This window comes from Cryptomeria japonica, chromosome 10 (assembly GCF_030272615.1).
Source record: "Cryptomeria japonica chromosome 10, Sugi_1.0, whole genome shotgun sequence".
In the NCBI taxonomy this organism is placed as follows: Eukaryota; Viridiplantae; Streptophyta; class Pinopsida; order Cupressales; family Cupressaceae; genus Cryptomeria; species Cryptomeria japonica.
Genome location: NC_081414.1, coordinates 614,808,535 through 614,833,970, shown reverse-complemented (window position 1 = coordinate 614,833,970; position 25,436 = coordinate 614,808,535). Strand labels below are relative to the sequence as shown.

Below are 25,436 nucleotides of genomic sequence, written 5' to 3'. Positions count from 1 at the left end.
GTAGCAGACCTTATCTCCCTTTTAGATGCCCTATGATGTGTCCTTCCCTTTTTACAGCTCACTTATGTGTCTGATGTATTTTATATTTCCTATTTCAAGAGTACAAACTTCTGGAGGCCATAACTTGAGAACCGTGTGTTTGATTCACGAACCGTTTGAAGTGCTAGAAATCTTGTGAATTTCTCTAATGCCTCGTCAAGGGATAACCATTTACACACAATTTTCAAGGTATTTTGGGGCCTCTAAATTCCTCAAAATAAAATTTAAACCTTTCATTAGACCCCTTGAAAATGGAAAATTTAATATCTTCAAAACTAGCTTGTCACGAACCCTTAATTGATGTATGAACTAAATATTAATACATATATACTTGTAATTATTGCGAATATCGGCATCAATTAATCAATCAATTAATGATCTATTTCAATGAATAAGATAAACTAGTATTAATTAGCGTTAATATAATACTAGTATTAATCAATAAATATTTATATTATAATAAATCAAATGATCAATAATCTATTAATCAATTAATAATCTATTTCAATTAATGAAAATAAACTAGTATTAATATAATCAATAAATATTAACATTATAATCAATAATCTATTAACTGATTAACTAATAATCTATTAATAATCAATATCAAACTTATATTAATGTTAATATAAATCAATTAATTAATCAAATAAATAAAATATCATATTCAAAAGCGATAGTTATAATACATCTAACATTAATTAGTGATTAATGAAATATTATAATACCTTTCAAATATATAACAAATATTATACATGATAAACATCATCGAGGGCATAAAAGCATAAAACAAATAAAACTTAGGAATAAAATTATAAATCGATGTCTTCTTGCAAACGTGGTTTTATGAAGCGACAACAATCCGAGTGAACAGCCACGGCTCGCACCCCAGAATCAACATACAAATACGGGAAGAGAAGGCAGTATGAGGAGCGCGATGGTAAGAAGGGAGTTCGACAGATAACGGAAACCACAGGCACGCACCGCAAGGATCCGAACTAACCTTCCGATAAGTATCTCAGGGTCTTGTGATGCCCACTTACGGCTTACTGAATTTCCTATCCTCCCTTAATTAGCAGAAAATATATAAATTAGAATTAATTTTGTATACATTTTTATTTACACAGAAAGATGTTTTCCATTCACTCTGCATTCACAATTTCGTGCAATAATAATAAAATATTAATTAAATAGTGAATGTCTCTGGATATGAGGGATATGCCCAGAGTCATTGCATAATGAAATGTAGAAATGTATGTTGAATTATTTTGTTTTAGGTAAATATGCTGCTAAGTACCTCGGTGGGATGATGTTTCCATAATATACCATTGTCTATAATAGACTGGGAGTTTGCTAGGGGACAAGGCAACCCTCTTGGGGCTAGACCAACCATGGGAGCTTGTGAGTTGTTGCCATCCTAAGGGTAGTAATTCTATCGTCCACTATAGGAATGGGATAAGACTTGGAAATACGATTCCAGCAAGGGTTTTAGGCTTGTATTACAATTCAGAAGTAGGAAATCTAGTTTATAGTCAGTGATCTATAGTCTCCTCTCTTGTAGAATACAATGCTAAATTATATTATTGAACTGCCGTGACTTAGGTTCATTACAAGGGGTATCAGAGCATCTTTCCTGCCAGCGTGTTAAGCTAATGCAAACCTACGAGAGAAGAAGGAAACAACCCACAATGAATGAATTGGCCGATGAAATGAGAGCCTATATGGAAAAAACAAACCAAACATTAGTAAATCAAATGGAAAAAACAAATCAAGCTCTCCTCCAAGCCCTCCAAAACATGGGAAAATCAATTGATAGTCTTAAAGGCAATTCCTTGAATGGGAGGCAATTCCACAAATCAAGCTCTCCTCCAAGCCCTCCAAAACGTAACTTTATCGGAATTCTTATCTAGCCAACCACAAGCTTCAAGGAGAATTTTGCACCATTTTATGCTCAAATCAAAATTATTATAAATAGTAACCTCATGTAAATGTAGGGTTGAGACACCTTTTTCCCAACACTTAGTGTGTCTTGTCTCTTTGATGTCTTGATGAACTTTTTCAATACAAACCTTTGTAGTTTACTGCGAATATACTTAGTCTCATACTTCCACTAAAGTGGGGACTAAATGTAGTGTCTTAGAATGTACTCACCTACAATTTTTTCCTCACTTAGGCCTCAGTTTGGCATTTCATCCTCTAAGGTCAAACTAAAGCACTGATTCTGCTCTCACCAATTTTATCCTTTGGTCTGGGATCTTGTTTTCCAAGGAAAGGGTGCATTAATAGGGCGCCCATTCCCTGGGCCTCTTAGGGTCAGTGTGTATTTGTCATGGGATCCCCAATTAGGCCACAAATTGGCCCCTCTCAATGATCACTTTTGAAGAGCAAGAAATCAAATCTCGTTTCAGCTTAGGTTAAAAATTTAATTATATTTTCAACAAGAAAGTATAAAAGGAGGTCTACCCATCTCATTTTAAACCTAACCAATAATTGAACAAACTAAAGATCTCAATTACACCCTAGTGAATTCAAATGAAAAAGAAATTAGTCTTCTATCAAGCATTGGAGATGACATTCATGTTCTGTGTTTATGAATACTATCTACATGAAACCCTAATTTCTTTTGAAGAAAAACATAACTTCATTAAAGGTATATCTGTGAGATTTTGCCAAGATCAAGAGCTCAATGAAAAGTACAATAAAGAGACAAAATAGATGATATGAATAAACTGTATTCTATCAAGATGAAAATATTGATCAACTAGATCATCAATCAATCAATCGATACAATGAATATGAGCCTACTAATGTATGCAAGGCTATATGGATATGTCAGCACACAAAAATGACATGTGGCTCAATGAGAAACAAGGGTAAGTAGGAAATAGGTGTGGTAGGTAGGATAAATAATATAATATTCCACATGAGGTGAATCACCTATCGAATGTGGAATTATCACTCCATAATAAGTGGATATGATAGAGTAATAACAAGATCACACCATAAAAGGTGGAAATTCTCCTACACACACTATCCCAATGTGGCACAAACACCCAAGTGTCTCATACCCAAACTACTATGATATGCATGTACCTAAGTAAACTTAAGTAAGGTGTAATAATATCCAATATGAATAATTAATCACGCCAACAATATCATTATGTTTTTATTTATTTTTTAGCCTTTCCCTCAAAAGGAAAACATTTTACTGTAGTACTTCATTAATATTTTCAATTCAATTTCATGTTTAATTCCAAAATTGGGGTTTGACCTAAGGTAAACCCTTATTGCCAACAATTTCCCCCTTCTTTATATGTGTAGGAAATAGGTACAATGATGTGTTCAAGAGGATCCATAAAATTCATAAAGACGAACAGGTTCATCTTTTGACTAGCAAAAATTCAGAGGACCAAGGCAAATTGATGAGCCCCTGTCCCTAAAACTTAGGCCGAACTTATGGGAACAACTCTAAATCATCTTCTTCTACTCATATCTAGATTGGTGTCTGCATACAATGATTGTAGCTTACTTTTTTTTTATCAAATTGCTTCAATAATTCACTATCTTTGCCCTAACTGTCAAAAAAATCAATTCAATTCAATTCAACCTAAAGAGTAGAAGAGTCCCTATCCAAGAAGACGTGGAATTTCATCTGCATCTTGGTCTATCGAGGCTATATCAATTAAATCTCTCTCCTCTCCATTGTATGATGATTAATTAGGTTTTTTAGAGTTTTAACTATAACCCTAATTTTTCATCATTACAGTAACACTACTTTCCTTTCTCTTCTATTCACTATCGAACATTTTTAATTGACAACAAAAAATTTACAATAAAGAGAATTATCTTTCTTTTAAAAGATCAAAAGTGCACAATAGGCATGTAAGAGGATGTTTTCTATTTCAAACTTGTGAGTGATAACATAAGTAAGAAATACATTAAAATTGAGTTCCTTGAGTTCAAAATGAATGAATTATAAAATAACATTTCTATTTATTGTAAATTATAGAATGAGTATAACTATATTTTTTGTAAAGGTAACTTAATGGGTAATATTACTATATACACCTAAAAATGGTCTGAAGATAATTAATTAAATAGGCAATTATTTAATTAATCTCCCTCCCCAATTTAATTGAATTCATCAACAATTTGATTAAATCCCTCTTTCATCTACTTATTAATAAATCTAAGGATTTATTTAATAGGTTCATTTCATAATCCCTTTTAATTAATTAATTCAAATTAATTAATTCCCCCCATCAAGTTCATTTCTTCTAAATCCCTTAATTAATTAAAACAAATCAATTATGAGTTGTTGAGATTAATTAGCCTTTTCCTATTATTTGAATTTTTAAATTCAAATTCTCCTAACTTATAACCATCTAACCTAACCATTCCTAAACCTAGCTCATTCCATCTAACCCTGGGTTTAACTAACCCCATCCTAGCTTGCACATCCTAACCACCATGTCCCCTTTCCTTAAACACTTTTCTCTCTCATGAGCAAAGCTTTGTGACAATTGTCACTAAGTGTTCCCTTTCATCTAACCTCTTCTAGAAGCCTCTTGACACTTGTCACTAAGTGTTCCCTTTCATCCAACCTCTTCTAGAAGCCTTTTGACACTTGTCACCATAGAGATGACAGATGTTCCCTTTAATCCAACCCCTTTTCCTACCAACCTCCAATTTAACCATTGATATCTTCAGACTTAACCTTGACCGTTGATTCCTACCACCTCACCCTTGGCCTTGGAAATCCTATAAATAGACCCCATTTGGAGCAATAATCACCCCATTTCATTTGCATTCAAGCATTGTTACTATAGGCATATGCAATCTTAGTTTATCATTTTAGCATTGTTATCATGATCAATTTTAGCTTAAATCTAGCTTATTTCTAGCTTAATTTGCTTATAATGTAGCTTAGTCATTATCAATTGCTAGCTTAAATGCATTATTTATCATTTAAATCCTCCATCTAGGTGTAGCCAAGTCACTGGAATTGCTAACCAGATCTGAGAGCAAATTCATACTCACATTTACTAGGAGGCGATAGATCGATTAGCTATGGTTTTATCTTTCTTTGTTTTAAATTCATTAACCAACCTTATAATGATCTATTGAGTGTTTTGTGTTGTAGCTACATGTATAACAGGTAAACACTTCACAAGCATGACATTTTGGCGCCTACCGTGGGGTCGGAGTTATCATTTTTGGCCTCTCAAGCAGCATCCACATTCATCTCTGCCAAGTCTGAATCAGAATGTCGTACAAACTCATTTCTGGCATAGTACAACATGATTTGTGAGCTAAAATGACAAGAGATCCTGTATCGTATGAGTCTTTAAGGAAATTATAGTGTCGTACGAGCTCTCATCCCGACTAGTATGGTATCAAAAGGTGGCTCATACGATCAAGTAAATTTTGTCGTATGAAATTCTACTTTTGTGTTCTGAGAGAAGATTGCATTTCAGGTTTCATACTTCAGTTTGATTATGACTAATGCTAACTTTGTTCTGTTTATGAGATTTTTGGCAGCCTAACTCTTTTCTGCAGAATGATTGACGAAGATACGCTTGTCAAAGACCAAATTCAAAATGCATCAATGACTACTAACAGATTTATTTTGCAAGTTGCCTATGAATTCGACTAAACTTTGTGTATTCATTAAATTTTCTAGGCACACTTGTCTTTTTGGATAATAATGAACAATCATGTATTTTGTGTCTTTGATGATAGGCATATATGCTCTCACCTTTCTTAGGTGATCAGAAAGCTAGACTCATCTTTTTCTTTAATTAGTGCATATCTTTAGCAGGCCTGCCCTCCCGAGGAGCTAAAAACTCTTAAAGCCATTATGATCGGTGTGAGGGGAACGACCTAAGTGGGAATGGCTAACGCCAAGTAATCCAACCAACTATAAAATAAATATGATTTGATGAAAATCAAAGCAGTGACAGTGCCCAGGAATAGCTCTCCTCCATACCTTCGGGTATATCAAACCTTGTTTTTCAAGGCTGGGAGACCTCTTAATTGAGTTTATACCTCGACACACTGAACGGCTCCCTTACTAGTTTCGGTTAAAATAGAAGCTACCTGATTCACCTTCGAAAGGATGATAATCTTTGTGCAAGAGAGATAATAACTCTCCCAAGACACTTGCCATATCGTGCCCCCATTAGCCTTTGGAGTTAGATAATAGGTGTTGAGAATCCATTGTGTGATGCTTAGTGGCCGTATTCTGATTAGCTATTGGGTGTGTACCTAAGTCAGCAAGCAAAGGTTTTCTCTCCTCATCCAATTTCCTTAGGGTTTAACATGCTTGGACTCACTTATCATATCATGTGTTTGCTGTGTATTCATCCCTAATGTTAGCCAAATCTGGTGCTACACTTTCCCAAGATTTTGATGTAAACAAATTGACACAAAAGAAAAGTGATCCTCCTCCTAATAACGAACAATATGAGGATATCTTTGGTCTCAAAATGAATAACATGTCAATCCCTAATAACACCAGAACCAATGAAGAAACTTACATACCCAAAAGAGATGAAGTAGAAATTTTGAATAACATTCAATCTAATGAAGATACAAGAAGGGGTAGAGATGAAACAAGAAGAGATCCAGATCCTCCTAGAATACAAAATCATGGTTATGCAAGAACAAATCATGTTGATAATCCTATCAAAACTCTCACACAACAACTACAAGCAATGCAAACACAAATTCAAGAAATGCAAAGAGGAAATGTTAGATGATACTATTACTCACTTGATTGCAAAAAGTGATTATGTACATACGATCATTAAAAGAATCCAAAGAAAAAATATGATCAAACCCATTTGAGAAGGATCTGATAACCTTCTAAAAAATCTAATAGATCAAGCACATGGATTCATACAAAAAAATTTCAAAACATACCCGATTTTGGCAAAAACTAAATCTTTGAAAAAGATAAATTAAATAATTGATTTAAAAAATAAATAAATTCAATAACAGATCCCCAAATCCCCCTAATAATCTATTTAATCAATATTTCAAATTAAATTGAAAGCAAATAGGGAAAACATAATACCTACTTGAAAACTTGTGAAACTGTGTGTGTGTGTGTGTGTGTGTGAGAGAGAGAGAGAGAGAGAGAGAGAGAGAGAGAGAGAGAGAGAGAGAGAGAGAGAGAGAGAGAGAGAGAGAGAGAGAGAGAGAGAGAGAGAGAGAGAGAGAGAGAGAGAGAGAGAGAGAGAGAGACATGACAAATTTTGAAACACAAAATCTTTTCAAATCAGCAACCAAGTCTCCAAAACATTCAAGCAAGTTAGAAATCCAAATCATGCTTCAAAGAAAGTCTGAAGACAATCTAAAAACTGCACATCCCTTTCCTCAAATTCACACCCTAAATTTCCTCACAAAGTTGCAATAAAATTCTTCTCTCAAAACTTTGAAAAATAATAATAATAATGGTAATAATAATAATCAACTCTCATAAATAAATAATAAATAATTAATTCCCACACAAAAATAATAATAAAATAATAGATCATTTAAAATAAAAAATAATAAAATAACAAATCATAATAAATAATTCCCACAAAAAAAATTAAGTAATAATAAATAAACATTAAATCACCAATTACAAATCCTCTAAAAATAAACAACTCTTTCTTGACAACAAAGAAATAATAGATAATTAATTTTAATTAAAATATAATAGTCCACCAAATAGAAGTAGTGGTTACACCTACTTAACTAGATAATAATCCACTAAAATAATAAGAAATAAATAAACAACAATTCATTCAAGAATAATAAACACTAATGATCAATCATTTAAAAATAATAAACACTAAATAATAATAATTAATAAATAATTCTCATAATAAATAACTAATTCCAAATAAATATATTTATCCAAAAAAAATGAATAGCTAGTTCCACCAAGAAAGAACAATTAATTCCACCAATAAAAAGTAAAATATAATTTCCACTAAAAATAATCCTCACAATAAAAATATCACATGCACAATAATAGCTAATAAACAATTAATCATTTAAAAAATAATAAACAAATAATCAATTATAAATAAAGCATTTACTAAATAATAAATAAATAATATTTAATAATTAATAAATTATTTATTAAATAATAATATATTTATTAAATAATAATATATTTATTAAATCAAAATTATAATTAAAACCGCAATAATCATTAATTAATTATTAATTTAATTTATAACACAGGCTATGATTAATATTAATAATTAAGACAACATAAAATCCATCACACTCACATAAATTATAAAATATTGCCAACATCAAAGCAAGACTTACCCGAGACAACTCGGTAATCAGATATTGTCCACATGACAAATCTGATGGGATAAAATCAAAACTAGATAATTGTCCCTAAATTAGGACAATGACTAGGGTTATGTATAATTTGGGCCTTGCACTATCTCTTTTTACCATCATTGGGAATTATAAAGAGACACTCAAACCTATGGAACCAGGTGGAGTTGATGTCTCGTACCTACAATCCTGCACCAAAATATGTTGTATACAAACATATATATATATATATATATATATATATATATATATATATATATAGTGGAAGGAAATTGTGACATCGTATGGAGCTCACAAATGAGTAATACGAAATTATTTCTTTCACCCTACCCCAAGAAAACAATACAACAAAGATATATCCTAAAAATAGCATTTATAGTTAACATTCACATGTTACTAAAAATAGAAAGTTTATCAAAATGCAAAATGAGGCCAATTGGAGACAATGAAATTTTCTAAAAGTGGATATTTCTAAAAATATTAAGTTCTTGAAAAACACTTGATGATGAAGCATTATAATATAGTCCAATAACATGAATAACATGAATGTATCCATATAGACAAGGCAACAAAATAAATCACACATAAAGAGGCAAAAAATAATCTAACAAGTCTTAAATGCAAGGCATGGAGAGGCACTACAAAAATATAAGACACATCTTATTGCAAAGGGATATTATCAATAGGATGGAATTGATTATGTGAAGACCTTTGCACCCACTATGAAGCTCAGAATCATCAGAGTTGTTGGTGTATTAGCTATGCAAAAAGGATGGAAGCTTCACCAAATGGACGTCAAGAGTGTGCTCTTGATGGTGATCTTGAAGAAGAAATCTACATGATCCAACCCAAAGGCTTCATCAATGAATATAATCCTCACAAGGTATGCCATCTAATTAATTCACTTTAAAAGATTAGGCAAGCCTCTCACATATGGTACATTAATAGAGATGGTCACCTCTTGTAACATGGTTTCACTCGTAGCACATTTGATCCTATTTTGTATATTAAGAAGGTAGAGACAAATATTCTCATTCTTGTCTTGTATGTGGATGATCTTGTGACATAGAGCTTAGATAGTTTCATTGATACTATCAAAGAATTATATGAACAAATCCTTTGACATGATGAATTTGGGGCTACTTCATTATTGTTTTGGCTTGGAGATATAGTAGAAGGAACATCTTATGTTTATCTCCAAAATGAAATATGCCAAGACATTACTAATATGTTTTGACATGTTTAATTTTAAACCTTTGTCCAATCCAATAGAAAAAGGTTTACAACTCTCTCACTTCCAAGATTCACCTCAAGTATATGTGTCTCTCTATAGGAAACTTGTTGGGAGTCTCATTTACTTAATATATACTAGACTAGATTTATGCTTTGTTGTTAGCTTTCTATCCAGGTTCATGCAAGAGCAAAAGAAGTTTCATTGTATTGTAGCTAACCATGTTTTCTGATATGTCTGAGGTACACTTGAGTTTGGTCTAAAATGTAAGAATAATAATCAATTATTCTTGTAAAGATATGCTGACTCAAACTATGTTGGATCTATTGATGATAGAAAATCAATTTCAAGCTATATTTTTGTCTTGGATTTGGTAATATTTTGTGGATAAGTTAGAAGCAAAAAGAAAATCTATTATCCACCAAAGTTGAATATCATGTTGCACGAGGAGATGTGCACAAGGCAATTCAGTTATGTCACATTCTAGTTGATATGGACATTTTTCAAGAGCAACCACCAATTCTCTATTGTTATAATTAGGGGGTTCTGAAGATTGTAAAGAATCCAATTTTCAATTAGAAAACAAAGAACATTGAGGTTGAGTGTCATTACATTCAAGAGTAGGTCATGCACCACCACATTAAGCTCTAGGGTATTGCCCCACAAATTCTCAGATTGCAAATATAATCGCCAAGCCTCTTGCCAAGATGAAATTTGATTTGTTTTAACGATACATTTATATGAACAATGTACTAAGGGGGGGAATTTTAATGTAAACCATTGTATGTATTGCATAAAACATTGTTTAATTCTATAATTTCTACCTTTTCTCAATAGTATACTACCATTCCTCAATGATATATATTGTAAGTATTTCCCTGCACCATAATGTAAATAAACACATTGACATTTTTGTGGTTTCATTATATTATTAGCAATTAGACAATATTGTTACCTCTTTGTCTTCTATTATTTCATTTAGAATATATTTTTAAGAATATTTAAAAAAAAACTGATGGTTTTTTACTCAAATATAAAAAAGATCATGAAATAGATTCAACCATCCACTGCTTATGGAAACTATGAAGGAAGCACTATTTTGAGTCAGCCATAATTTCAAATAAAAAATATGCACACTACCTCCATTTTAATACAAATTAAATTTGATTGATGGATGAGTTGGAGGTTATTATAAGTCTTAAGATCCTTAATACGATGTAGGGTGGGAGTTAGTTATCTTCTATTCTTTGTTTCCTATTCCATTTATTTCAATAAAGATTCTAATTTTGAAGACTATACAAGTTTATATCTTATAGAATCTACTTCTACTAGATTTATATTATTTTGTATTAGATGGGTACTAGATTTATATTATTTTGTATTAGATGGGTGCCTTGTAACCCATTTTTACTTAATAATTTTTTTTTCAATGGATTGATATAAATTATCTCAATTATTAAATCCAGTCTTAAAAAGGATCCTTAATTTGTTCATCAATAGTGGAATTTATCTTGAGTAGATAACAAGTAGAAGCAAATAAATTTATAGAGTCTGCAAGAAATATAAGAAGACTAAAAAACAGGACATAGCTATGGACAACCACATCTATGAGATTAGAATAGTTAGATTGATTTGACATAATTAGAATATGTCTGTCCTTTGCAAATAACAAATGAGCAATTAGAAGCTCCACAAACATTTATCTGGATTATGTGTGCATGCTGAAAATCATTGAGGACTTTTTAGTTTCATACATCTATAGAGAAGGCATTGTTGAGGTTGATGCACTTGTCAATGTTCTTTATACAATTTTAGAGGTTATATAGTAAATGTATATATTTATAACCTATATCCTCTTGTCTACATTATGAGCCTTCATTGAGTAATTTCCCATGCATATTTCAAGGGATATAATTTTGACACAGTTGAAAATCCTGAAAACAAAGAGATAATATGAAAACTTCTGTGGGTAAAGGAGAAGAAGAAAAAATATATATAGAAAAGAAGAAAACAAATAGAGTAACGATGATGTAGAATATGAAGACATAATACATGAACTAATACAACTAACCAAAGTGATTAACTAGCGCGGTTGGAAGAAACGAAGAGAGCTGCCTGGCGCATCAGCCTGTTGTAGTTGATGTTATGAGTTTCTTCATTTTCTTGTTCCTTGACAGAATGTGAATGATAGAATCCATGCTCTTCTCCTTCAAATAACATCAAATCAATACGCTTGCACTTGCCGGAGTTTTGAATGGCTTCATAGTACTCGACACCTCTGTCGCACAAGCAATCTTTACCACCCAAGACAATCAATAGAGGAGGCAAAGGCAGCTGTAATTGGATGTACTTAACGGGGTTGCTGAATGGATGATCTCTGCTGCTTCCCATCGGTAATGCCAACCTCCACAAGGTATCACAAACTTGTACGTTTACCTGCGCGTCCACTGGACAAAGAATTTCCGATGGTATCCGTTCTTGTGCTCCAAAGAATGGCTGAAGCAATATTGCTCCCCTGATGCCAAATTCATCTTCATCATCCCATAAGTCTGAGTCCGAGTCTTCCGAGCTTCCCTTATCATGAATGGCAGAAGCAGGTCGCATGAGAAGATGGTGCACAATATTGCCTCCAGAACTCTCTCCAACCAGAAACACATTGCTAAACTCAGCGTAGGCGCATAACCAGGGGTCAGAGTGAGAGCGCGAGGACCGAAGCCAGTGAAGTACTTCCATGGAGTCATCATAGGCAGCGGGAAGACGAAACTCTGGAGCCAATCTGTAATTTACAGAAACGACTATGGCTCCAATGGTGGCAGCCAACTTCAGACAGAAACGGTGGGAAGCAATAAAAGCAGGTGAAATGAAACAAAATCCCCCGCCATGAAAATAGAGCAAAAGGGGTAATTTGGAGACGGTAGCAATTGGAAGGTAGATTCTGACCCAGATGCCAAGTTCCTCGTTTACTACAACATCTGTGCTCGCAACGCCGCAATCTTGTGGGCCGGGTTTTTCAGAAGGTGGAACATTCATTATCAGATGGTGGTCTGTGCGAACGATGGATCCATCGTCGTACAGTTTCAGAGCCTCCTCTAAGTTTTCCACCAGACTTGATACGCTCTCCTCATTTTCTTTTTCTTGCAAGGCCATCTCCATGTTTTCGCCTTTCTATTACTTCAGCCTTTCAAACACCTCTATTTATCGTCCTACGACTTCCTTCTATTAAGCCAAGGGCAGCGCTAGGTGTGAAATGAAAACCTAATATTCTCTCAAACAAGAAAAATGTGCTAAGAAATCGAAAACGATAATGCATGAGTCGTTTTGCCGAGCCTTGTTGAGGAATATCAAATCAAGGTAGTGTTCGGAGGTTTGATATAAAAACAGGATTCGAGGGGGAGCATGAGCATTCAAATAAGAAAAGTGCACCACATTTGAGGAGGAATCAGTGCGCTCTGAAAGCAACAGAATATCGTCAAATGAAACCTTCGGCTTGGCAACGGTTATACCTCAGAAATTATTGATTCCGCAGCTGACATAATCACTTACGTCGTAGCATGAATTTGTTACATTCGGAATGCTTTTGGAAGTCTGTCTTATGATAAAATCACATCAATAATGTTGCACTGGACGGTGTTATGCACTCCAAGTTCTATGGAGCACACTCCAAGCTTTGTGGAATGCACTCTAAGCTTCGTTAAGTAGCTATATAGTAAATTTGTATATATTTAATATAAATTTGCCTTGAAATTGATTAAATCAGGAGCCGGTGTGAACCCGAAACATAACAAGGTGGAACTCACAAGCAATGAGGCCACCGACATCTACAAAGAGGAAACCTGTTTGTAGAAAGAGAGACTTTTGACCAAAGAACTCAACCCGCAGGAACAAGGATCCCAAGTCCTCAAAGGCTTACACTTTTAGAACACAAGGGTTTAGGAGATCGCCCTGAACCATATTCCAGCCAAAACCCCTTGCGCTTGTAGCAAGCCAGCCAAGGAAACAGAGAAAAATAAAAATAACAAGTTTTGAAAGGCTTCTCACAACCTTTTACTTTTTGGACATGGAGGAGACCACAATGGTCTCAAAAGCAGCTAGTTTTGGAAGGCACCTAGAAAACTTTTGGGATAAAAAACACTTATCCAATCAAAATGAACACACAATAGAATACACAAAGTGGGTAAGAGCAAACAAACTAATAGGGTTTTGAAAGACATTCCTAAACCTTTTATAAAAGTAGATCCCTGCAAAAAAAAAACATTTCTTAGCTCACCTCAATAGAACCACAATCTGCAACAACAACAACCAAAGCGTGATGGACAACGAAAAAAAGGGATCCACCAACCTTCGAATCATGAGCAAACCTAGAAGTCCTCACACTTCCTTTCTCAAGAAGAAACACTAGAAGTAGAAAGGTGACAAGGGCATAAGTATAAGCCCAAGTAGAAAGAGACCTTCCCCAAAGAAGTAAAAAATCAGCTTAGGAGTAGGTAAAAAGGAAGTAATGCCCTCTCTAGCTAGATGCCCATAGGGAAACCAACCCTCAGCACACAACCACATCCAACTCACAACTAATAGTAAATAAACAAATCCCCAAGAAAAAAATCTTCCACCAAAAAATACTTAGACACCAACACCCTGATGACCTCAAACAAACCATAAAAATGCAAACTCCACCTTGGACCCAAGCTCACCAATAGGGAAGAGAGACAAGGGCGAAGAAAGCGAAGGAAGTAAAGATCTGACTCTGTACAAACACAAAACCACACTAGAGAGCTCAAACACAACATTCAGAATAGGGATGCACACACTCTAAGCAAGGACATGCTATCCACTCACACTAAACTAGACCGCAGTCCAGTCTGCAAAATCACCCCTACATCACCTGCCTCCCCACCAACCAAACAAGACAACTCCTTAATAGGCAAACAAACAAGCGTACCAAGGCCAAGATAGCCCAAAACAGGGAAACGCCATACAAGCCAAACAAACTGTGGCAATAAATAGTAGATACAACCAACAAGATCTTCACAAACAAGCCCGTAGACCGTATAGGTCCACGCAGTACGTAAAATGTTAATTTCATCTTCAACATAATATTAAGATAAATTAAACTTATAGTTAAATTTTATAATTGTAAAATAATTAAAACGTGACGTACATTCTAAATATAAATCAGCATCATGAAAGTAATATTACTTATATATGTAAATAATAATATCATCATATAATATTATACAATCATATATATAAGATTATGTATATAGAAATAATTCCCTCTTTAAGTAAATAAAGTTGGATAAGTTATATGTATTAAGTAAATTGTTAACTAGTGTACTTTTTATTTTGTAGTAGATTTGTATTTGCTAAAATAAATAAGATCTATAGTTACATAATAACTCTTCTAAATAAACAAAATTTGGAAGAAAAGGAATTGAAAATTTTTCCAAGACAAGGTATTAAAGTCAACATTGTTTGGGGCAATTGTGAATGTAATGAATAACACAAAAAGAAACCAATTCATGGGAAACAAACAATTTTGAAATCATGGCTATGACAAGCATCCCCTCCATTCAAGAGGTTGGTGGAGTTAAGTACACTCACCTAAGGACTAAATTAGTGTGGTGTTACCTTGAGGAAGGATGAATCAAATTAATTTTTATGGTACATCCTCTAGGGATGTTGAGGGAGGGTTGCACCTTTAGGTTTAATAAGGATGCAATATTAAGATAATTAAGTGTTGCAATACCTTAGGGGATGAATAATGAAGCTAACATGATGGCCCCTTGGTATGGATTGAATGAAGGGTTAAGAATCAAGATTATAAGAATTTGGATTGAGGGTGATTCTCTACTCACTCTTAATGTCCTTTAAAAATAACAAATGAACAATTAGAATCTTCACAATTTTTTTTTGGATTATGTGTGCATGCTGAAAATCATTGAGGCATTTTTAGTTTAACACATGTATAGAGAAGGTAATGTTGAGGCTGATGCACTTGTCAATTTTCTTTATACAATTTTAGAGGTTATATAGTATATATACATATTTATAAAATACTTTATATATAAAATTTATATATTTCTATAATATATATAAAAATATTATATAAACAAACAAAATCTCATCCAAAAATTTTGTTTACCATTATAGTTTAGGGTGTTAGGTCCCAGAGACAACTGAGGGAGGGGGGGGGGGGGGTGAATTAGTTGTCCAATAAATTCAAACCAAAACTTAATGCTTAATGCCAGTAGATAGTTTTATCAGTTAATTGTAGTACCGGTAAAGATTAATGCATGAACATAAAGACAATAACATCCACAACACATAACACAGATATTTGTATGTGGAAACCCTGTAAGGGGAAAAACCATGGTGGGAAGCCTTACCCACAATCAAATGATACTACTGCAAATAGTATGTGTGTACAATATGGAGTCTGCACATGCAGAAAGGCCAGTTGCCTAGAGCTCACTGCTCAATCACAAAATTGGAGTCACACTGACTACAATTGGATGGTTAAATCCAATGATAATGTACTGCTCAAAATAGCATCTTCATATGCTAGATTCAGTACCAGTTTAGCTCTAATATGACTTCTTCAAAACCTTCCTTCAATCTTCAAATGATGTCTGCATGTATAGCTCTGCTTATTTTCACATATACCTTATTACAATCCTTTTTCCAATCGCATATCAATCTCACAAATGAGATCTTACATTTATACCATAACCTAAGACCAATTGGATAGGTCGGCTCACTAAAGATATTACAATAAAATCATTTACAAATAAATCATTATGTGATGCATCATGTCGGCTCAATTCATTTACAATAATAATAAATCTGCATAACGTGTCGTGCTGATTTGGAATAGATATGCTTGCCGGTGCATAACCTGGACCTATTTGCCGGTAACAACAAATATGCAAACCCAATTAAATCAATAACCAAATCGCCAAAACCAAGTGATCAATAGTGTCTTCGACATAACCAAGTAGTCTCCAAGTCATTCCAAGTGTCGGTGAACAATATAACCTGCCGGTGAACCAAATATCGGTGACTGTGCAAAAGTCATTGACTTGCCGGTGGACAAAACCGAAAGATCTCCAAGTGCTGATAAGTGTTGACAAGTGTTGACAAGTGTTGACATCAATGACAAAACCATATCAACATATCTAAAATACCAACATAGGGGAGTTGAAAATGTAGATGGCAATCAATTTATGAAGCTTCATCCTTGAAAAATTAGCATGAGACTTCTTAGAAAGAGGAAACACAAAACTATAAATCTTGATCAAAATAATTAATAAGAGTGTCTTGTGATTAAAATTTAATTAATAATATTCAAACATAAATCTATATCTTAATACATATGAAAATAATATTAGTCATATATGTAGGTGATATGATAGTATAATATAATATATCTAAATCCTATACCATTAAAACCATCAATATCAAAATATTAATCATAAAACCTTATATGCAAGCTATTAATGAAATTATGACAAAACCCCAAGCTATAAGAACCCATACTCAATTGTCTATGCACTCTAATCATCCATCCTTTCATCCAAATGTGACACATATTAATGCACAAATTATCACTAACAAGGCCAACTAAGAAATTTGGCATCAAAATTGAATCAATATGGTGTATATTGTTAATCCACATTCAATTCATCCCATTAAAATGAATTATTTGAGCATATTTAATCACTACATAACTCATATATCTCAAGCACAAAAACATGAAAACTCATCATCACGTTAGCAACCTGCAAGTTGAGATATCAAAGAATATAACCCTATACAAATTGAGAATCAAAAACCAGATCAAATACAAATATAATTTTCCAAACATGTCCACAAATTAGTAACCATAATTAGGGAACCAAACAAACATTTGAGAGATAATAACAAGCTCCTAATACCAAAGAAATACACCACCAAGAAACTACAAACTTGATGATGTTATGGCAATACAGAAGTGTACCTACATAACCATGACATAATTTTATACCTGGACTCTTAACTATCATGCACAAAAAAATCAAATTCTTTAGACATATATACATATGTTCAAAAATTAGAAGATAAAGGGATTGCCTATGATCATCAATTCTAAACTTTAAAAATACTTATCAACATATCTCAAGAAGCACCAAAACTGATAATCAACTATTGAATCATAAATATCATGTAATGGTATACTCTCCCTCAAGGTTTCATCTTTTGATTTATTTGGATGTATCTAGAATCAAACCTTGAATCTTAAGAGTCTATAGATGATCAAACATGTACAAAACTTTCTCTATACCTCAAATTGAAAATCTACTTGATTCACTATGTATTATGTTACAAATTGTCTCCAATACCAATTCAAAATAAAAAATCAAACTCTATATGAAAATGGTACATCCAAAGTTATGTAACAAAGAATATTTGACTTTCAAGCCCCAAGAATTGATAAAATTGGAAAAATAGAAGAACCAAATCTATACAACGATGTAGTATCTAGAGAGATTTTTTCATTAACTATAATAATTTGAAAAGAAAACATACGTTAGTGATTAATAATTCCCATTTGAAATCAATTCAACTTTCCCATGTGAACAACTCCAAATTTGCCCCTTGATGGCCAATTAGCAGTGCCATAAATAGGAGTGGTGCACTGAAAGCATGGCCAACATGGAGTAATAAGTAGCCCCATATTACAAACCCAATTTGGAAATTCATTTTTATCTCATTTATGTATTAAAAAATAAATTAAAATGAATATTGAGTTGGGAAGTATTTAAATTTAATCTTTTTATATTAATTTAAAACTAGTGGTTTAAAAAACATTAGTGGGTATAGGGTATGTCCATTGATTTTGAATGGGGCGTACCATAGATCTAACAAGGAGCTAATGTGAGCAAGATTTGGGGGATGATAGGTTAGAGGAATTTGGGCATGATAGATTAGAAGAATTTGGGGAATAAATTATCTTATCCTAAGGAGGATGAACTAGAAAGGATTAATGAACTCAGGTGACTGACAATGGTGGCGCTGCGTGTGGAGGGAGCCGAGCACAGGCTAGGGCATTGCAACCCTAGCTCGTAGGAGGGCCTGCATGCTAGTGCGGTGGCGTGAGGGTAGAGGCTGCAGACAGGGGTGTTGCTGCGGGAAGGGTTGGCATTGGGGCTGCGAGGGTAGGTGGAGTGGTGGTTGCGGGGGGTGGGAGGTGTTGCAGGGGGTAGGGGCTCGGGGTCATTGCGTATCTACAGACTACGCGTGGGGAAGGGCTATGGGGGCTCAAGCTACGCGTTGGGGAGAGGGTGATTGCTGCATGCAGGGTTCAGAGTCTTTGGCCAACTCCTTTGGGAGGGTGGGTTCTTTGAGAGGTGAGATGCATAGATCTGGTGGAGAGGCCTCGAAGGCACCTCACGATATGGATCTTTGGGTTGCGGGGGGTTTGAAATCTCCACCCCATTATTTAAAGACCTTTGACAATAACCTTTTTGCCTCAGAGTCCAAGGCTGGAAACGCTGGGGGTTTGCAGATTTCAAAGATTAATGGTTGCCTAGAGAAGTGCAGCGAGAGACCTAGGGTGAGTATTCCTCTGGAGATGATAGCGGAAGATGTTGATTACTTTTCCAAATATTCGTTAGATTGCAATTTTTTGGGGATGAGGGTCTCTTTGCAGTTTTTGGAAAACTGGGCTCGGGGAACTTGGGCTCCAGAAGGGGTGATGGAGATTATGTTACTGGCATACAACTACTTCATGGTTACCTTCAATTTCATGGAGGATCGGAGTAGGGCTTTTGAAGGAGGGTCATATTTTTACAACCAGGTGGGATTGTTTATCAAACCCTGGCATGCAGGGTTCAACCCTTTAGAGGAACTCCCGAATAGGGTCCTAGTGTGGGTTTGCTTATCGTGACTTTCGATGGAATATTGTCGGGAGGAAGTTCTATGGGTGCTCGCTTCAGTGCTTGGGAGGCCAGTTCGAGCATCCTCGTAAACCCTGGGGAGAAGGGTAATGACCTTCGCTCGCATCTGTGTTGAGATTGATCTTAGTAAGCCTTTGCCAGATGCTATTGATATGTGTGCGGGTTCTTATTCCTGGGTTCAACAACTGGATTATGAGACTTTACCTTTCTGGTGTCGCCTATGTCATGAGTACGGTCCCTTGCAGCGCAAGTGTCCTAGGTATAAACCGATGGTGTTGCAATCTCAACAGCTGACCCGTAACATAGATGGGGTTGATAAAGGAAAATCCGCCATGACTGGGGAAGCTGTGGGTACTGATGGTTTTGTCCCAGTTAAGACAAAGAACAAGGATCGGGGACAAAAGAGGCCCTTACAGGAGAGATAGGAGGAGGATACTTTCAACAGGTTTGAAGCCCTGGATGACCTCACCTAGCAGGAGGTGAACCCTGGGATGACTCCTTTGGATCAGGGTGCTCCATGGTTGGCCGATGATAGTGTGTTTTGGGACTCGACCCAGGCTTCGGAAATTGTTGGGAGCCACCAAATGGAGATGGATCATCTAGGTGTAGCTCAGTTGGCTGTAGTGGAGTTGGTTGGGGGGGAGGGCTCTCCTTCAGCTCAAAAATTGGAATCTATTGGGGCCAAAAGTAACAAGATGGGAGTACATTTGGGTCTCCACTAGAAGGACATTAAGAAAGGATCATCGGAGAAGAGTTCAAAGGTTGGCAGAAAAAAGGACTTAGAGAAGATCAAATTGATGGGGGAGAATCTGGTTGAGTCAAGGTTAGTAAAGACTCTAGATTCTCAATTTTCCAATCCCCCTAAATGATTGTTTTATCAGGTAATGTGAGGGGCTTGAACAATGGCCCTAGACAAAAACCTGCTCGGGAGTTGAGAAGGAGCCATGCTCCTAATATCCTATTTTTATAGGAGACAAAACTTTCTGTGGAAAGTATGATGGATCTGGTGCCAAAGATTTGGGGGAGATGCTAGTGTTAGTGTAATGGGGCTGTGGGCTCCTCGGGAGGGGTGGCCTATCTTTGGAACCCTCTAAGGATTCATCCTGACTGGTGGGTGGCCTCTAGATCTTCATTATCCGGGGTTGTCTCTAGTCTTGAGACTGGGGAATATATCTTGGTTACTAACATCTATGCCCCCACTGATCTTCAGGGTAAGCAAAATTTATGGTCCCATATCTTTGGTATGCAGAGGTTGGTCCCCTTGCATCCTTGGATTATGGTGGGCAATTTCAATGCCATTCTTGAGTTTAGTGAGAAGAAGGGGGGTGTTATGCAGTTAGAACCTTAGTCTTTCCTTTTTCGAGATAATATAGCTTCGTTGCATCTTGTTGAGATTAAGCCTGGTAATGGTCTGTTCACCTGGAACAATAGGAGGATAGGGGAGTATTGGATTGCAGAAAGGCTGGATCATTTTCTGGTTTCTAGTTTTTGGATTGGTGGGGAGTGGTCCACAAGCTCGAAGATTCTAGACTAGAGAGGATTTGATCACTAGCCCATCAAGTTGGTTTCTTCTTCTACTTGGGTCACTCGCTCTCCTTCATTAAAATTCCAACTTGTATGGCTTCGGGATCCTGCTTTGCAGACTCTTGTTGCAGAGTGGTGGAGACAAGGGAGGCCAGCCTTCAGCACTGCTATGCACACTTTTGCCAAGCAACTGCAATTTGTTAAGTTTCAACTTAAAAAGTGGAACTGTCAAGGTTTTGGAAATATTTTCCATGCTAAGAAAGCTGCTCAGATTGTGTTGAATGGCATCACCAGTGACATCAGAGAGCATGGTTTGTCTGAAGCCTTGCTTAGGGAGGAAGACAGGGCTGTTAAGGTTCTAGAGGAATGGGAGCTTAGGGAGGAAATATACTGGAAACAGAGAGCTCGTATTGATTGGCTTAAAGAGGGGGATAAGAAGACTTCTTTCTTCTTCAATTCGGTGAAAGAAAGAAGACATGGAAATGCCATTCCGGTTCTGGTTAATGATAGAGGGGAGCAACTTTTATCCTTGCAAGAGATTTCTAGGGAGTCTTTACTTTATTTCTGGGCCTCTTTAGGGAGGACTCTTAGGCGGAATTAGTGGAGGAGAATCAAGTTCTTGATTGCATCCCTTCTCTAGTTACTAGGGAGATGAATGAGCATCTTATGGGTCCCATTTTGCTGGAGGAACTAGAGAGGATTGTTTTTCACATGAGAAAGGGAAAGGCTCCTGGACCGGATGGGTTCTCGGTTGAATTCTTTCAAGAGTTCTAGGATATTATCAAATTGGACTTATGGGAAGTAGTTTAGGAGTCCCAGAGGAATAAGCAGATGCTTCGGGCATTGAACGTGACTTTCATCGCACTCATCCCCAAGTGTGATGGGGCTGACCGGTTAGGCCAATTCTGACCCATCTCTTTCTGCAATGTGATTTACAAGATTATCTCTAATCTGATAGCGGATAGGTTGAAAAAGTATCTGGGGGATGTTATCTCTGAGGAGCAGAGTGGGTTTATGGAAGGGCGCCAAATCTTGGACGGGGTGGTCATTGCTACGGAGACTATTAACTCTATGGAAATTTCCAAGGAAAAAGCTATGTTTATTAAGTTGGATATGGCTAAGGCTTATGATAGAGTTCACTGGTCCTTCCTTCAAAAGATTCTCAGGGTGTTTGGCTTTGCTGATGAATGGATCCAATGGGTAATGAGCTATGTGACGTCTACTTCTTTCTCGGTGCTAATCAATGGAGGTCATACCGAGCTGTTTAGAGCATCTAGGGGTCTTCGCCAGGGGGAACCCCTATCCCCATACCTATTCATTCTTCTAGCTGAGGGCCTGGGGAGGTTGATTAAACATAATGTGGGTCGGGGATTTTTTCAGGGATGGAGTTGGGGTAATGACTTGCAACTGCAGTCTCACTTGCAGTTTGTTGATGACATGACCCAGATGGGTCTTGCTCAGATCAGTGAGGCCACTAATCTGAGAAAGGTTTTGGATGTTTATCTTGCAGCTTCGGGCCAAATGATTAATGAGGATAAATATTCTATCCTCTTTTTCAACACTCCTGGTTCTATTCAAAGGAGGATTTCTCTTATCCTAAGATTCCAAGTTGACTCTTTGCCCTTGACTTATTTGGGTATTCCTATTTCACCTAGTAACCCTCCAAAGGAATCCTGGCAGGGTATCTTGGATAAATTTCGCATGAAGGTTGATCATTGGACTAATAGATGGTTATCCTTTACTAGGAGGGTTCAAATTATTCAGTTGGTGGTTCAGGCTCTTCTGACTTATTGATGTATGCTTCAAGTGGCTCCTAAGTGGTTCTTGAAGGGATTGAACTCTCTGGCTAGGCAATTCTTATGGGTAGGTAGCCTCTTCTCCTCCAAATGGAGTCTTGTCAATTGGGAGTTGGTGTGTAGCCCGAAGCAATCGGGGGGGCTTGGTTTAAGGCAGTCTATTTTATTTGGGGAGGCTTTGGCAGCTAAATTGTACTTGAGGTGGTGTGTTGAGCAAGATCGTGGCTAGGCTAGGATTTTGGCCTACAAATATATGCATAGGATCCCAATGGAGGAAGTTCTAAGATATCCATTTGAGGGTAAATGTTCAATGATTTGGAGCTCTTAAGAAGGGGGCTTCTCTTATTAAGGAAGGTCTCTTTTGGATTTGTAGAAGAGGGGAAGAGGTCCTATTTTGGAACGACTCTTGGGATGATTACCCCCCATCCTGGATCAGTTTCCCAACCTTGGGAATCTCTGCCAGAGGTTTTTGGAGGCGGGGTGGTCTAGGGTGAGTGACTTAAAGGCTATGTATAGGTGTGGGCGACTGGAGATGGAGCGATGGAAGGCCCCTAATGAGTGGCTGGTTGTTGGGATGGAGGAAGAGTGTGCGGAGTTGTATGGCATTCTGGCGAATAGACACTATAGTTCTCTCAAGGGTAGGGATGGAATTGCTTGGTTTTTGAATCCTAAGGGTGTCTTTACTGTTGCTAGTGGATATCAGGTTTTGTTGAACCAAAGACTTGAGGGAAGAGAGGTGCCCTGGTGGAAACAGGTGTGGAATAATCTTCCTTGGCCAAAGTGTAACTGCTTCACTTGGACTTTGGCTTTGAACAGATGCCTAACTTGGGACAATATCCGCAAGCAAGGATTTTTGGGGCATTCTATTTTTGCCTTGTGCGGTAATGGGGAGGAATACTCCTCACACTTGTTCTTCAGATGCCCCTTCTCTATGCTTATTTGGAACTATTGGTGGGGGGTGTGGAAGCACCCTTGTGTTCACGTGGATTCACTGGTGGAGTTTTGGAGCAGTTTGGGCATACCTCCTATCTTCTCCTCCTTTCTCTAGACTATTTGGTACATTGGGCCCATCTTCATACTGTGGTAGATCTGGCTTAAGAGGAATAGGAGGTTCTTTCGTGAGGTTAGACTGGTGGTTCAACAAGTGTGGAATAGAATCATAGTTATGATCAGGGAGACAATGGAAGCTAAATGTGAGCTGTATTTTCCTCTGAATAGGATCTTTCATGAGGTTAGACTGGTGGTTCAGCAAGTGTGGAATAGAATCATAGTTATGATCAGGGAGACAGTGGAAGCTAAATGTGAGCTGCATTTTCCTCTGAATAGAGATGAGGCAGATATTGTGAGTGGGTTGGGGCTGTAAGAATTGTCCCCTGCCTCAGCTTGTGTTAGGAGAGGTAGACGTACTTTGAAGAAGGTTAAAAGGATGGGGAGATGGATACCTCCTCAGGAGGAGCTTATCAAAATTAATATCGATGGCTCCTCTAGGGGTAACCTAGGCCCTGTTGGGGTTGGTGGTGTTGGTAGGAATTGTTTGAGGGAGGTTGTCCTCTTATTTTCGGTTCATAAAGGGTGCCATTCTAATAATTTTATGGAGGGCTTTGCTATTCTCTATGCCTTCAAGCATGCCTGGGAGTTGGGTCGAAGAAAGGTTATCTGTGAATCGGACTCACAAATTATGGTGAACTTGTTGATAGAGCAGAAGGTGAGTGGGGTTCATTGGCAGTTGGCAGAGATTGTTCGTCAGATTCTTCATATTAGCTCGGCTATGGAGCAGGTGTCTTTCATCCATATTCCTCATGAGTGGAATAGAGCAGTAGATTGTTTGGCTAAGTGGGCCTCAAAACATGGTAGTGATTGGAAAGTTGAAGGGTGGGAACATCTTTCCCCAGATTATTGTCAAGACTTGTAGAAGATTCTTGCTGAGGACATGGATGGGTATGAAATTGGCTGATTTTGGGTTGGGCTTGTGGTTCTTTTCTAGGGCCTTGGGGCCTTGGGTCTCTTTGTAATTCTTGTGTCTAATTTTCAATTAAGTTTTTACCCCTTTATTTCAACAAGGAGCTAATGTAGGGGCATGGATGTATATATATTTAAAAAAATCATAAATCCTTTGTGCACATGACTTTTCAATATTTTTTTTTGACACCTTGTGGACAATTGTACGATCGAGTCTTGGGGCTAATTTTTTTTCTCATTTTTAGGTTGTCCAAATAGGATAAGTTTTATGTTGATCTATGTTTCTCATTCAAGCTAGATCCAATGGCGAGGTCCATTTTCCTCAAGAATTCATATGCAAATCTTCCTCTACAAAACCCTTATAGGAAAAGTCATTCTAGGAAACACTTTTGACCCATTTATTTTTCAAACCCTAGATCATAAGAAACCCAACAAATGTGCAAACTATGGAGTCCTAAATATAAAATAAAACTTGCACAATATGTTTGTACCTTGTAATGCCTTAGATATAATCTACTTAAACTATGTTTATAACAATACCTATAAACTCACACCTCCTACCGCCATTATATAATTTTGATAGCATTTGTTAGGAATTCACGCATA

The 25,436-nt window shown here is 36.3% G+C and overlaps 1 protein-coding gene across 1 annotated transcript; it reads right to left on the bottom strand.

Annotated features, from left to right (window-relative positions):
* Window positions 1–11,698: 11,698 nt before the first annotated feature.
* LOC131065417 (probable carboxylesterase 15) lies at window positions 11,699–12,772 on the bottom strand. Its single transcript, XM_057999919.1, has one exon. It carries the CDS (start codon window positions 12,770–12,772, stop codon window positions 11,699–11,701), a length of 1,074 nt encoding a protein of 357 aa, XP_057855902.1.
* Window positions 12,773–25,436: the final 12,664 nt, after the last annotated feature.